Source organism: Tursiops truncatus, chromosome 11 (assembly GCF_011762595.2).
Source record: "Tursiops truncatus isolate mTurTru1 chromosome 11, mTurTru1.mat.Y, whole genome shotgun sequence".
Lineage (NCBI taxonomy): Eukaryota > Metazoa > Chordata > Mammalia > Artiodactyla > Delphinidae > Tursiops > Tursiops truncatus.
The window spans coordinates 20,880,034-20,896,689 of record NC_047044.1 but is presented as its reverse complement, the minus strand read 5'-3'; the positions used below and the strand labels follow the sequence as shown (position 1 = coordinate 20,896,689).

At 37.4% G+C, this 16,656-nt stretch overlaps 1 protein-coding gene across 1 annotated transcript in view; it reads left to right on the top strand.

Annotated features, from left to right (window-relative positions):
• The window catches only part of NR1H4 (nuclear receptor subfamily 1 group H member 4), a 50,063-nt gene extending 36,387 nt beyond the window's left edge, over window positions 1–13,676 (top strand). Inside the window, exons 8-10 of the mRNA XM_073788305.1 lie at window positions 2,557–2,703; window positions 10,135–10,248; window positions 12,202–13,676. Of these exons, the coding sequence (XP_073644406.1) occupies window positions 2,557–2,703; window positions 10,135–10,248; window positions 12,202–12,440 (500 nt within the window). The 3' untranslated portion in view covers window positions 12,441–13,676. The remainder of the gene's footprint in view (window positions 1–2,556; window positions 2,704–10,134; window positions 10,249–12,201) is intronic.
• Window positions 13,677–16,656: the final 2,980 nt, after the last annotated feature.

Below are 16,656 nucleotides of genomic sequence, written 5' to 3'. Positions count from 1 at the left end.
AAGGAGCTCTTAGGTTCTCTAAGGTAGTGACTTTTTGAAGAGTCATAAAAAAAGACTCAAGTTCTCAGAACAGGGGAAGGTTATTCATTATCAACAGGAAAAGAGATGGTCAATGCAGAGCTGATACTTAGAGAAGATGTTCTGCTGCTCTCATTGATCAGGCATTTGTGACACTGAGGTGAAAATGAGACTTAGGACTGATTTAAGTTTCTAGGTTATATTTTAGGAAGAGAAACAAAGAGGCATACCTTCTAAGAGAGTGATTCAGAATCTTGGGTAGAGGGAGACAGGGAGTATAGATTGAAAAAGCCTGTTCTTTACTCTCACGATCTGATTTTACACTTGGGGAGATATGCAAATTATAGAAAGGGACTTAAATATTTGCTTATCAACATAGGGGTTGAATTTAGAAGATCAATGGACTTTGATAAAAAGTCCTACCAGATACTGCTGAACTGAATGAATAAGCATTTTCAGAACTCTAATGAAAAACTGATGAATTCATAAAAGTGCTAACAAAAGATCAAGATAAAAAATTAATTACATGGGACTGAGTGAACTGATGAGGATGATTATAATTTTTGTGACTTTCTGTTTGAATTTAAAAAAAAAAAGTCCTACCAGAGACCTTTCCAAACATCCTTAAAATCATGCCTCAGAGAGCTGGACCATCTCAGAAGGCAGGCTCAGCAGGCAGGAAAAGAAGGACATTTTCACCCCATTTTTAAAGTTTTGTATACAAAAACTCCAAATAGATTGGTACCCATTGTAAGTAATTCAATCATGCAATTCAAACAATGCAGAAATTTATGGACCAGAAAGTTAAAGTCCCCTTCACAGCCATCCATATCATCTTTATTATAGGCAACTATTGACAGAAGTCTGGTTTGATTTCTTTCATATATTTTAATCTATACACACATACACATACATAGATTGTTGTTTTTAAACATGTAAGTGAGATTATATAGTACCTATTTGTTTTGGGGTATCGTTTTTTCTTTAACATCTTCCCATATATGTATACCAGCCTCATGCTTTTAACAGTTGCATAGTATTCCATTGTAATAATAATAGTTAACATTATTTAAGTATTTGCTGTATGTCAAGAACTGTACTAGGCATTTAATATGATTGCCTCATTAATACTTCTGCCAATCCTAAGGGGTGGGTGCTTTTATAATCCCTATTTTGGAGGTGAGGAAACTGAGACACTAAGAGAGTGAGTACGTTTCCCAAGACCACAAAGATAGTAAGTGTCAGAGACAGAATTTTCTTCTAGGCAATCTGATTTTAGAGACCTTATTTTATACTGCCCTCCTATGGATCCACCATAATTTATTTAAGTAATCACCATTAATGGACTCCTGCTATGTTTTCAGTTCTTCAATTCATTCATTTATTCATTGAGCAAGTATTTTTGAATGCCTACCATCAAGGTAGTGACTTTTAATCCTTAGCATTACTCTCTTCTCTGAACTCCATTGTTATTTAATTCTTGGATACCTATTATATGCCAGGCACTTGGGATACAGAAGTGAATAAAACAGGCAAAGTCTCTGTCCCCAAGAAGTTTATACTCCAGGAGAGGTGGCAGATAATTAACAAATAAGCAAATAAACTTATAGTATCATGTCAGGCAGTAGTAAGTTTTATGAATGAAAATAAAGCAGGTAGGGACTAGTGAGTGCTGGGGAGTGCTATTTTAGGTAGGGAGGCCTGCATACACTGAGGGAGTGGGGCATGGGGATAGCTGGGGAAGAGCATACACCCTGAGGCAAAATCAGACTTGTGTGTTCACCACAGAGCCAGAGGTCTGTGTGGCTGGAGCACAATAACTGAGGAGGAGGTGATGAAGGAGAAAGTGAGGTCAGAGAGGCCACTGGGGACTATAGCATATAAGCCTGCATAAGGACTTTGGATTTTCTGGGCAGTGTTACATTTCTTCAGGTCATCAGTTTTTTCCTATATGTTTCTGATTTTCCCTACCCGACATGTGCAGTGCTGAGCTCAGAGCAGATACCTCAGCATGGCCCTGATTGGTTTTTTGGCGGGCGGGGTGGAATGCTACCCATTCTTCACATTGATTAAAGACTCATCGAGTTGGCCAAATATTCATTTAAACCTCTGAATACATGTAAAATGTTTTCTGGCTTGTGGATGCTTCCATTCTGCAGAGTTGACCCTCTCTGACCCTCTCTGATGTGACAAGATATGACTAAAATAATGGCTCAAAGAGAATCTACTTTATCTCCAATATTTCATCTGAATTAGCCTGTCTCTTCCATAGTATATAAGTATACATATTTGGTATGGACTTGATATCCTCTTTAGTCTGGACTTGTTAAATAAATCCTGCTCGATGAAGATAAAAGTCAGCTTCTATTTGGGGGAGTACAATAGATACTTATTGACTCAGTTTAGCTGTTCAATCTTAAAACAATTACAAAATCACTTTATGGAAAGGTTTTATCAATGGGGATGATGGTGATGATGAACTATTGTTATACAACATTCACAATTTTTGATACTGATTTGATTATCATCTTCACTCAGGGTTTCAGACATTGGACCATGAAGATCAGATTGCTTTGCTGAAAGGGTCTGCAGTTGAAGCTATGTTTCTCCGTTCAGCTGAGATTTTCAGTAAGAAACTTCCAGCTGGACATGCTGACCTATTGGAAGAGAGAATTCGAAAGAGCGGTAAGTAATTTGGCTAATGGTAAAAAGTCTGTTCCTGCAAGTAAGAATTTGTACATCCCATGAAGGCAGGCCTCTTGCCTATCTTATGCAGTTATATGCCCACTGTGACTAGCAATGGCACTAAAAAGGACACTATCTTATGCAGTTATATGCCCATTGTGACTAGCATAGAGAACGATACTAAAAAGAATAGATGAGAATTTAGTGACTTGGTTCAAAAATTCTTGTTGTAATAGCAAAATACCAAAAATACTCTTTTCACTGCATTAAGATGAAGGACCAAAGGAGAAATTTTTTAAAGATTGGAATATTAGTCTGATTTTTAAAATAGCCTAAAGGAGCTGGGATTATTCAGTCTAGAAAAAGTTTCATTTATTCAAAATCTTCAGGTATGAATGACTATGTATCAAACTATTATCCATCTCAATGCAAAGCAAAATAAGAAATAATACTAATAGCAACACTTATACATAATTTATTAGGTTTCAGACACTGTTCTGAATACTTTATATGTATTAGTTCATCAAATCCTCATAAAAATCCTATAAGTTCTGGTATTATTCCCATTTTATAGATGAGAAAACTGAGACAGAGAGTGGTTAAATAACTTTTCCAGAGGCAGACATGAAGCCTGACTTCAGAAGCCATATATATTAACCACTATACTCTACTGCCTCTCAAGAGATAAAAATGAAATAATGAATGAATAACACAATTTAACTTATTATGGAGGAATACTGTGACAGGGAGGGTATGGAGATGACAATGTATGGTCTTTGTCCTCCAGGAACTCATAGACTAGTGGGGAAGGTGTACAAGCAAGTGATTCTAAATCAATGTGCAGTGTAATAGGGACTATAAGGAATGTGTATATAAAATGAAGCGTAAAGACGTGCCTGCCTTCCTGTGAATCTACTCGGTGAGTCACACAAAGTTGACAATTGAACCATGGAACTTGTCAAGAACAAGTTAAGAACTTGTCAAGCCACAAAAGTCTGAGAAAGGCATTCCAAGAGATATAGCCATTATAACATAATAATATAGAAATTGCAGGTACAAAGATGTGGAGAAATGAGAGAGCATCTGTGTATAGGACTCACAAATACCTTGATATTGCTGGAAAATAATATTTGTGGAGTTGAAAATGTAGTGAGTACTAGATTATTAAAGATGGCAAATACCACAAAAGGAGCTTTAGTTCTTATATAATGGGGATTCTTGGTAATATTCTGAGCAACTATGATACGACCATAGCAGTACTGTGGAAGATCTTTCTAGCAGTAATTTGAAGCAAGGTTTGGAGGAATTGAGACAAGAGGCACGTCTCTATAAAGAGACCAATGCAATAACTAGGTGAGAACGCATGAGGGTCTTGCAGGTTAAAAATATGTAGTGATCAAAAAGAAAAAACCTTGCTTGAGAACATAAGTTTCAGAACTTGTGATACTGCAAGTTTCAGATGAGTTCAAGAATGAAGTTTTCCAGAACACAATCTGTATGAATAAAATGCATGCCTCCAGCTCATAATAAGATACTTTACCCAAACATCAACCACATATTGTGACAATAAAAACCATCCAAACTCACATGCTGCTTCGTATTTTATTATCTATAATGATGCTTCCATTTATTAATATTTATGAATTTGCTTCTCCCAGTGGATTTTCAGAACATTGCCTCTTCCCCACACCACAGAAAAACCTGATCTTGCAAGATGACCTTTCAGAATAACTTTTTATTTTTATATAACACATTCTTATTTCTACTGTACATTTAATTCCAGAATAACATAACATTTCAAAGTTACCCTGTTTAAGCCTATAGAACTCTTTAAAGAACATCATGTGAAATTTCTTTTCTTGTTCTTCAAATTCATACTCTTTTGTTTGCTTTTATCAAATCCCATCATATATACAAAGATACTGTCTCCTGAGACACATTTACTTAGTGAGGGTTACAGGGTTTATTTATATTAATTGAGGCTTCAGAACACATATCTGATACAACCTGTGGCTGAGTTGTCTCTACATAATTCTAGTGCATCAATTTCTTTATTCCTAATGTGGTATTATGCAAAATTCATTTATAAGCTGGAAGTTTTAATAGATATAGGAATAATCATACGAAAACATAAAATATGATAGAACTGGAAAGGGCTTTCTAACACTGAATGAGTTTACATTTTAGCATTAAGGAAGTTAGCAATAACTTCTCACAGACTTAACAGAACAACTTGTTCTATGTTCACGTCAAATACAAAGAACCTCTGAAATTTATAGGATTTTTCGGCCTTTTTTGATTCCCCGCAACAGACATGAGTGAAATATTCAATTCAGTAAGTGTTTATCAGGATGAAAGTATACCTTGTGATCTTACAATGGTTTGCTTTTACATGCATCATCTCCTTAGTATTTCCAATGGCCCCTAAATGTGAGTGCTGTGTTCCTATTTTATAGATGGGGAAACAGGCTTAGATAGGCTAGGTGACCTGCCCAAGGTCATACAGCCAATCAGTAGACTACCAGGAGGTGAACACAGGTGTTCTACTCAAAGCCCAGTACCATTTCTGCACATTGCACCTGTCACTCACTAAGATATAATATTTGCCCAACTGTCAGCTGGTAGGGAATATTAAGACCCAGTAAGACATGGTTCCTGCCTTTTGGTTGAGTGAGAAAGCATAAGCAGCAGCTAGTAATTTGAAATTGCTTTCAAGCAAATGATAAAATGAATAAAGACAATGAGGTCAGAGGAAGGAGAGATGCTTATAAGAGTGATGAAGTTGTAGTAGATAGTAAAATATACTGTACATAGTATATTGTGCTTATTTTTTCTGCTCTTTAAATATATATGATTTTGCTGCTTTAACCTTGGCAACTTGTGCAAGATGAAAACAATAAGAACTAAATTCTCTGATGAAGCCCATATAAGCTGATTATCAGTTCATAGTCTTGGAAAGAAAGGTTGGAAATGTACAGAAACAAATGACAATATTTATGAGAAAGTTTAATTTAAGAATTAGAATTCTTACCAACTCTCATGTTGCTTTTTAAAGTTGTCACACAGTAATTTTGGCATGGACAAATTTGGGAGTCAAATTATAGGAAGAAACCTCTTCAAAGTAAAAGAGATTATTAAACTAATAAAAGCGTCGGTATTTCCATTGCCCCTCAGCAGTATTCCCCAAGCCTTCTGTACTTGCCCAGTTTAGGACATTATGTATTTATTTATGTATCTGCCTTCTCCATTAATCTGTAAACTGTTTGATGACTATTCCCAGCACCATCACAGTGCCTGGCACAGATGAGGCACACAAAAATTGGTGAATTTGGTTGAGATGAATCTGAAACTTGACAGTCCAAATCCTGGCAACTCTTAAGCATCGTTATCCTAAGATAAATTTTAGCCAGTAGGACTACTGGAAAGTATGTTATTTATTAAATATCTTAAATATTTTACATTGAAAGCAGTTATTTTTTGAATTGCTAATGTGACGGCAGCTTTTTACTCAAGGCCAACAGTATGGTACAAATGACTCACTGAGTGGAGGTTAGCAATTGAAACAGAGGCCAAGGTCCAATCTCTTAGCACCAGGAGAATGTTTCCATTGTCTGAGTGGCATCCTTTCCCCTAGCACATCTCACAGCTATGTAACCTTCATTGCTAGGCACAAACAAAACATAACATTGCCTAATTTAACAAGCATTTATTAATCTCCTACTCTGTCTCCAGCAGGACCCTAGTTACTAAGGATACAGAGAGGAATAAGAAACATCTTTATTGGTTAGGCAGTCTGCCAGGCATTGGGAATACCGCAGTTGACTCCTGCTCTCATAAACTGTATATGGTATTTCACACTCTAATGGGAGGGAGAGATATGAATTGTGAGAGGTGCAATAGAATTGAACATAGAGAAGGGAGCAACTAATTCTGCTTCACCGTGACAAGTAAAGCTCCACAGAGATAGCAAAATTTGAACTTGGCCCTGAAACATGGGTAGGGTGTCCTAGCCGAACAAGGATGCCTTGTATATGTGCACTTGTGTATAATACACACACATACACACCTTGGCTTTATTTTTGTCCCCAATTAAAATAACTTAAAAGAGCATAGTGTTAATTCTATCACATGGTTATTCTCTCAGAGAATATTTCTTATCACTGGACAATTAATTTATCAATCACAGACCTCTTTTTTTTTTTTAAGGCAAACAAGAAACAGAGGAGCAGAAACAATGGTTTTTTACAACTGAACATTTCCATGGTAGTCTTTGTGATTAAGTTAGAAAATAGCCCCCTCTTGTGACCAAAAATCAACTAATTGGACTTGAGTAAGTTTCAGAAAGGAGTCAACAGGAAAACAGGAAAAGACTGCCCCTTCAGGACGATGCTATTGTTACATTTCTTATGTTAGAAATTGCTGGCTCATAAACACTTAAAACACCCTTTGTTTATGTTGGTGTGATTAATTCTGATTATTGACTCTAATTCCAAAAGCAGGTTTATATTTTATCTATCCTGTAGGAAAAAATTTTTTAAACTCTTCTATTATTTATTTTCTACATTTTCTCTATATTCACTGTTGTTCTTTACAAGGTGCACAAGACAAACAGTTGTAATAAACATTTTAACCTGTTTCTGTTTTTTTTTCCAAAAATTATCAATTGCAATTAGATAGCTAATGGAGGTATCATCTTTGGAGGGTGAGAGAGGATTTAGAAAAACAAATAAGATAGAAAATTAGGTAGGCAAAGATGATTTCATAAATATTTTCAAATCTGTTGCCTTTAATCTTATCTCCAAACCCTTATATACTATTTAAAATAATGACACAGTTGTGAATTATTATTTTAGGTAACCACAATTAACGGGTGTAATACCCAACTATTGAAGACTGCCATCTTTTGAAGATGAAAAAGAATAGCTTTATTAACAAATACAGATCTTAGCTTAGCTTTAATACTTAGAAAAATACTAGGGCAAATCACTGATCAGCCTATTTGTATTCATCCCTAGCAAACTGCAGAATGCAAAAACAAAACAAAAACAAAAATGTAGCTCTGTAAACACAAAAGTACATGAGCTTAATCGAAGGTTGAGATGGAACTAATGTGTTGACCCAATTCTCCTGAATAACAACATTAATAGTTCTTTTTATGATTATTTGCTCTAACATTTATTGAGGGTTTACTATGAGCCAGGCTTGGTGCTAAGAACTCTACATATATTATCTCATATAATACTATTGATATAACTCACATTTCACAGATGAGGAAACTGAGGCTTAAAGAGTTTAAGTAATGTGCCCGAGATCAAGTCATAGGTCAGCTTTTAAACTCAGGCTTACTACCTCTTAACCACTATGTTTGTTGGAAACCGGGACTAGTAGTCCCAGCCTCACATACTCCAACCCTCTGCATTTTAAGTTGTATCTAGTTTGGTCATGGGTATTCAGTTCAGTCTGTAACAGCTGGATAGAGGGCAATCTTCCACATGGTGTCATCCCCAAGTTGCTCAACAAAGACACTGTCGTTAAGAGAGCCAACTGGGGTTGATTAAATGTCAAAGGAGAAGAAAGTGTGCTACTTTGACTAAAGACAGAAAGGCCAAGGATTCTGTTTGAGAAGATTCTTTAGATTCATCTAAAGGTGAGGATTCAGGCTTTCTGATCCTGTGAAGTATAACATTAGATGATAATTATACTCTTTAGCATCTGGAATCCAACTTTATTCTGGTGTGTTTCAACTGAAGCTCTAAGGCTTTTAGGTCGGGTTTGGGATGGAATAGAGTAGTCTATTCTAGTGTGGACCAATTCTGGGAAACTCATCTTAATTCATCCATAAGTCACAACACACCTTTTTTTTTTTTTTTTTTTTCTGTATGCACAATTCCCCAGTCAAAGCTTTTCTGGAGTGGAGCCACGCACAGAACAGGCACCAAACTAATAGCTGTTGAATGATTGGAGGAAGTGGCACAAAGGAATCTTAAATTATGAAGAGGAGTAAGTTATAAAGGAGAAGGAAGATATTCCAAGTAGAGAGAACATGTACACAACTGGGCAATAAGAATTGTTTAGGGAACTCCGAGTGCCTGAACATGGCTGGAGTATAGGCTGTGTGATAGAAAAATAGTACCCCTTAGTCACAACTAAGAGCCAGGACTCTGAAGCCTACTAGCTTTGGTTTGAATCCTGGTTCCACTTCTCACCAGCTGTGTGTCTTTGGTCAAGTTACATAACCTCTCTGTACCTATCTCATGGGGTGTTAGAAAGATTAAATGAGTTCTAGCATAAGAAGTGCTTAGAACAGTGCCTAGTACATAATGAGTACTCAGTAAATGTGAACTCCTATTGCTATCATGTGGGTGAGTATTGGGTGGTGGGAGAGGCAGGGGACGGGTACAGGAGTTTCCTATGTAAAAAGGAAGAACATTTATGCCAAAAGCCATGGAGAGTTTTTGAAGGTTTGTAAGAACTGGGGAGACAGAGTGTTGTTTGAATTTTAGAAAGGTGATTCTAGAATGGTTTAAAGAGGACCACACTGAAGACAGGAAGACCAGTAAGGAGGCAATTGGAGTGATCCAGATGAAAAGAAAGAAAGACTTAAACTAGGTCAACCAGATGCAGTGAAGAGGGGAGAGAGCACCAAGTGAGAGTTAGCTGGTCAAATACGCAGGACTTGACTCAATCCAGGCACTGGACTGAGTTAGAGGAAGGCTGAATCTTGGTTGTCAGGTGGCGACAATTGGATGCGTGAGGATACCAATCACTGAAAATGGGAACATCAGGAAAGGAGTGGATTTGGAGGAAGATGGGGAATTTAGTTCTATACATGGTGTCTTTGATTTTGGACACACTGAGTTTGAAGAGAAGGGCCAAGTACCATTGCCTACTAGGCAATGGATAAACAGCTTTGGTACTTCAGAGAGAGATCAGAACTCTGATAAGAATTCTAGCCAATGTATTAAGTAGAGTTTATATTTCTGCACTGAAGAACAATAATTTTTTGTTGGTTAAGATGCTGTCTATGTCTTGATTATAGATAGTAATGTTAAAAAGATTAACTAAAGCCCATCGAGAGCATGGTGAAGTTCAGAGATTCTTTTGGCAATTCGAGAACATTATCATTTATTGTTACACAGTAGTGACTAAAACAAAGGCACTGCCAAAATCAAAGACATACAAATCGCTGATTAGGTTATATTTTGAGGATTTTAACTGATCTTCTTTGCAATGCCTCACCTTTGGCTGGGACATTTAATATATAGTCATTATTTAAATGTGGCTGGGACGTTTATCAAATATCTGCATATGGGTATATTAACATGTATGTGTATATATATATATATATATATATAATGTTTGTAATTTTACACTTTTCAGTCATTCAAAAATTTTACTATGCCTCTGCAATTTTTCACCTTTCCCCCATAGGTATCTCTGATGAATATATAACACCTATGTTTAGCTTTTATAAAAGTGTTGCAGAATTGAAAATGACTCAAGAAGAGTATGCTCTGCTTACAGCAATTGTTATTCTCTCTCCAGGTAATTTCAATGTTACATTTTTATTTTTATGCCATTTGTTGGTTTTCCCCTCAAGTATAGTAGTAATATTAAAGAAAATCTTGGATAAAAAACATAAAGAGAAAGTAAAATGGCATATAATTCCACCAGTCAAATGGAACCATTGTTAACATTTCAGTGTAGTTGTTCTCAGCCTTTTTCTAAACATCATACTCATTCAGTAATTTCATTCTGAACACCTTATATGCACTAAACATGTTTCTAGACATTGTGGGATATAGCAGCAAAGAAACAGGCAGGATACAGCTACATGGAGCTTACATTCTAGTAGGGTGAGAAAGACAGTAAATAAAGAAATGAATGCAAATAATTTTTAGGAGGTGGTAATACTACAAAAAATATAAAGATGTGGGTATAAGGAAAGAAAGCGGCAGCAAAATGCTGTTTTAATCAGTGGTCAGGGAAGGCTTTTTTAAGGGGTTGAAGTTTGAGCAAGGACATAAATTATATACTTTTAACATAATAAAGAACATACTGTCTTTAAGTGTACTTTTCCCATGTCATTAAATAATTATATTGGTAAAAGTTTGTTGTAGTATGTACATCATATTCTATTGTATGATGTACAGTCATTTACTCAGTTTTACCATGTTTTGATATTCAGGATGTTTCCAGATTTGTTGTTGCTGTTGTTTTAAACAACGTTGAAATGAATACCTTTGTACATAAAATTTGTCTATATTTTTGATTAATTATTTGGGAATAAGTGATGCCATGTTCATGATTTGTAAAGCTTAATTACAATGATAGCCTTAAACCACTTTTTTTTTTGCGGTTCGCGGACCTCTCACTGTTGTGGCCTCTCCCGTTGCGGAGCACAGGCTCCGGACGCGCAGGCTCAGCGGCCATGGCTCACGGGCCCAGCCGCTCCGCGGCATGTGGGATCTTCCCGGACCGGGGCACGAACCCGCGTCCCCTGCATCGGCAGGCGGACTCTCAACCACTGCGCCACCAGGGAAGCCCTTAAACCACTTTTATACATGATACTGAGGCAGAAGCTAGTTGTTAGTTTTACCATAAGAAATTATAATTTAAAAAAGAAAAACTTTTCAGCGGTACATACTAAAGTTACACACATTTATACCCTATAACCCAGCAATTCCAGAATATACCCACCAGAAATGATACTTATGCCCATCATAGAGTTTACCTTGAGTGCATTTATTACCTAGTCCAACCTCGTACTGCTCCCTGCATGATGGGCCAATAAATCAAGAGACGAGGTGTTGGGACAAGGAATAGCAACTTTATTTGGAAAGCCAGCAGACTAAGAAGATGGTGGACTAGTGTCCTGAAGAACCACCTTACCCGAGTTAGAATTCAGGCTTCTTTTCTACTAAAAGGGGAGAGGGTATGGCTGGTTGCTGCAAACTTCTTGATGCTGGAATCCTTTGTTCTTGCAGCTGTCCACGTATGTGCGGTCACAATGTTCCTATAAACCTCCAACAAGATAAATGTTATTCTCTGTTCTGCAACTTTTTATCTCTATGTGAATGGAAAAGTGTTATACCTTTAAAGGTCAGAACCTTGAGAATGGGATATCGCGTATATTTCAGGCTCTAGGCAACATACTTTCACAAAAGGCACAGAGCCAGCATGACTAAGCACAAGCAACAGAGCACAAGGGTTAGAGCTAAAGGAATAGATTCAGTATGGAGCCTTTCTGGTATACATTGATTGGAAGGAGAATTTAGGGAGGCCTCTGGGGGGCAGTAAAGGTCTTATAGCTTGATCTAGTTGTGATTACATGAGTCTAAATACGTGTGTGTAAAAATTCATCAATTTGAATACTTAATTTGTACATTTAAAGTGTACATTTATAACTTACACTTCAAAAACGTTAACATTACTGTAATTATGCCAAATTATTACTTTTCCACTTTTTTTGTCATTTTATTTTAAACTTCTAAACAGACAGACAATACATAAAGGACAGAGAGGCAGTAGAGAAGCTTCAGGAACCACTGCTTGATGTGCTACAAAAGTTGTGTAAGATTCATCAGCCTGAAAATCCTCAACATTTTGCCTGTCTTCTGGGTCGCCTGACTGAGTTGCGGACATTCAACCATCACCACGCAGAGATGCTTATGTCATGGAGAGTGAATGACCACAAGTTTACCCCGCTTCTCTGTGAAATCTGGGATGTGCAGTGATGGGCATTGCAGGGGCAGGGTCTAGCTCTTCATTTTCCTCATAATATAAATTCTATATATAACTTTCCTTTATTTCATTTGTACCTGGTTTTATGCAAGAATTCTCATCAATATTTATGTGGTAGTTATATAACCTCCACAATTGTAAATGTGGGGCTAGGTTGAAATACTTTCTCTACATTGTATTCTACAAGGCTTCAGGGAACCTTTCACTCAAATTGGTATGCCCTGTTTGCCTAATTAAATTAATCATTACTTCAAGTCTATCTGTTGAAATAGGGAAAATCTCATTTTGCTCTTCATCTTACCCTACTGCATATATTTTATTAAAAGGCTGTGTTCAATTTGGGCAATAAACTGAACATAATGGCAACAGGCTTTTCTTTGGGAACAAAATTTGAAAAATATACAACTTATTTATTTAAATGATGAATAGCATCCTATCGAATCTGAGGGGGTAATTTCCAAAAAGGTAAACTCTTAGGACATAAATTGTGCTTTTCTCATCCCTGGAAGCCCTGGTGAATATTCATTCATTTTCCATAGCCCCCTGATCATTTCATATTCTTTGAAGTTCAAAGAGAATAGCATACAGAAAAGTTAAGTATTGTCACATGAAACATTCCCTCAAGCAATCTCTTCCTTAGTTAGGGTCTTGAGGCAGCAGATAACTCCAGTGATGGGACATTCCATTTAGTCTCTTAAAAAGTGCTCACTATTGGCTTTAGTGCATATAATTAATCATTTTTCGTTTGTTTGTTTTGTTTTTGGAAAACACTCCTTCAGCAGGGTGCACAGCTGTTGTATACTTCCCCCAAGGCAGGAATTAGTTCATTTCCTTCCTTCATTGTTATACTGTTGCATTCTTCTCCCCATTTTTCCTTTGGTGAATACAATAAAACACCTATAAGTAATGGGCTTATATGTCCCTTTCTCCTGAAATCAGCCAAAACGGAGCTTGCTTAGCAAGCAAAGAGGTTTTCGTATTAAAATATTAGGGCAACCCTGAAGTCCTAAAAATGGCTAGTCAGTAGAAAATGGAGTGAGTTGGGGCTAACATTAGTTGGATTCCATTTGCTACAACAAAAAAGACTTGAGTCCCCACTAGGTAAGATATTGTTGCTAATCTCCATAGGAGATACAAAGACGATTAAGACACAGTAACTGCCTGGAGGGTCTTACAAAGAGCAAAGCGCTGTGGGCTCACCTGGGAAAACCTCAAGGAGGAGGTGGCATTTCCCCTGGGCTTGGAAGGATAGTCAGGACTCCATGGGTCAGGGTGGGAGGGGAGGGGATTCAAGGTGAAAGGGGTGGCAGGAGCAAAAGAAGGGAGAAAAGGGAGTTGTGCAGATGTTAAAAGACCACAAGTAACCTGGGCCAGAGAGGGAGGGTGCACAGTACCGTTGTAAGCCCCAGTTTCACCACTGCAAAATGAAGATCTCAGTACCCACCAACTAAAGGGATTTAGCTGATGAATGAAGAGCAAATGGGAAATTGCAGACCCACCAGGGAAGAGGGGGGTAAGGAAAGGACATTTAAGACAGAGAAGTAAATTTCTGAATGCCTGAGGGAGTAGGTCCAGTTTGGGGAATTGAGTGTATTTTGGGGTTTCCAGATCATAAGGCATCTGTGGGGAAGGTGGTGGGAAATGAGTGGGAACTAAGGGGGCACTGTAGACAGAGCTAGGAGTTAATCCTCTAGGTCTGGATTTATGCAAGTGGTTAAGACCTTATAATAGCAAGTAATAATGCTTCTTATGTGGAAAATGAATTGTGATATAATGAGAAATATATATTTGGTCTTTGTCCCCAGTTTCTGACAGAGAGCTTCTAAAACGCTTGGCATTTCCTGAGCAATAGGAGCATCTTTCATTATTCATAACAAGACCCTTTCAACCACACCTGAGTTTATGCTAATAAGGTGACTTGGGAATTCCCCATGGGTTTGATCCCTGGTTGGGGAACTAAGATACCACATGGCACTTAGCGCGGCCAGAAAAAAAAAAACTGACTCCTGGTGGGCCCCTAGATGCTTCAGGATGGGACATGGCTGCCAGAGGAACCAACCATGTGATTAGAGGGTTAGAACTCTCAGTCCCATTCCTCAACCTCCAGAGAGGGGAGAGGACCCCAGAGATGGAGGTCAATTAGCAACGGCCGATGATTTAATCATTCATGTCTATGTAATGGAACTTCCAATTTAAAAAAAAAACCCTAAATGATGAGATTTGGAGAGCTTCTGGGTTCGTGAACACATCGAGGTACTAGGAGGGTGGTGTGCCAGAGCATGGAAGCTCCATGCCCCCCTCTCTATGCCCTATGTCTCTTCCATTTGATTGTTCCTGAGATGTAACCTTTATAATAAACTGGTAATGGTAAGTGAACTGCCTTCCTGAGTTCTGTGAGCCATACTAGCAAATTAACAAACCTGAAGAGGGAATCATCTGCAAATATCTTATTTCCAAATAAGGGCACATTCTGAGGTTCCAGGTGGACATGAAATTTGGAGGGAACACTATTCAACTCACTATATAGATATAATATTTTAGTATTGATCACAACTGTTGTTATCATACAATTTTATATCATTGAATTACTTACAGATATTTGTTAATGTAAATCAATAACATTCCTTTATAATAGAACTTAGTCTTGTTTTTAATGTAGTTGGCTCTCAGCTCATCTGCTGAATGAGTAGTTTGTGAATGAATCAAGATCTCTATTGTCCCAAAATTTCATACAGCAGTTCATACAAGGCACAATCTCTAGACTGATAGTCAATAATGTCAAAGCGTTAAAAACAACAGCAGAAACTACAAAATGCAGAACAAAACAACTAATAAACCAATAAAAAGAAAAAAAATTCTCCAACAACTACAGTAAACTTCAAGCAATAGAGAATTCTTGAAGAGCTGTGGGGAAAAAAAATCATGTTTCAATATTCAAAGGTTATATAAGAGACTCTTCTGTATTTGGTAGAGATGTTTAGTCAGATGAACAAATATCCCTAATGTAATAACTTGAAAATTTCAGATCTCCACGCATGGTGCTTTCTTAAAGCGGGCACATAATCACAATCTCAGGAAAGTCAGAACTAAAATACTTTATTATCCGATGGAAGCAAACTGATGAGTCTTGCCTTGCATGTTACAACCATGTCAATTTCAAGTGAGAACATCTAAAACATTGCTATTAACCTAACCACCAATTAGAAAATGTACACATGAAAGTAGATTGCAGCTCATCAGGTGAAACCCTCAATTACTAATTGCAGTGTTAAAATCAAGGTAGGTAAGATGGTGAGTGTGCTTAGGGGGCAGGGTACTAACTGGGAATTCATGTAAAAGTGAGGTTGAGGGAGCAACAAGGGGAACTTTTCTCTTTTTCACACATAAGGGAAAAGCAACAAGAATCAAAAGAATCTAGAAGGGAACTCTTTACCCAATCCCCACATTTAACCAGGAAGTTAAAATGTGGAAGTTAAATGTGAGGAAGATGGGCTTAGAGAAGTGATTTGCACAGATTTCCTGACTTCGGATTCACTTTCCATCACAATGTCCTGTATCTTTTAGAGGAGTTACCAAAACAAATCGAACAGACAATGAAAATAAAAAGAAAGCAACCATAAAGATACCCTGCTGCCAAACTTTCAGCAAATGTCTTAGAGAAATATTAAGTGGTGTGTGTGTGTATTTGAATGAGAATGTGTACATACTTCAGCTAGCATAGTTTCCATTTTTAATAAGTGGTATTCAAATGTTTAGTTACATAGTATGTATGTAAGAAAAAATAAAAGACATGTTAACTACTGGCTCATCAAACAAGATCCGTGTGACACAATTTACTTATTCTTAAGGTTCTGTAGAGAAGTGTACATATTTTGATATTAGGGCTCAACAAATCCAATTTAAAACCAGAACTCCACTTGAAATTTGGCTAAATGAAATGGTATGGAAAATTGCCCTTTAGTTTTTGTTTCTTTTTTTTTTAATAATTTTTGGCTGCATTGGGTCTTTGTTGCTATGCGGGCTTTCTCTAGTTGTGGCGAGTGGGGGCTACTCTTCATTGCGGTGCATGAGCTTCTCATTGTGGTGGCTTCTCTTGTTGCAGAGCACAGACTCTAGGTGTGCGGGCTCAGTAGTTGTGGCACGCGGGCTTAGTAGCTCCGCGGCATGTGGGATCTTCCCGGACCAGGGCTTGAACCCATGTCCCCTGCA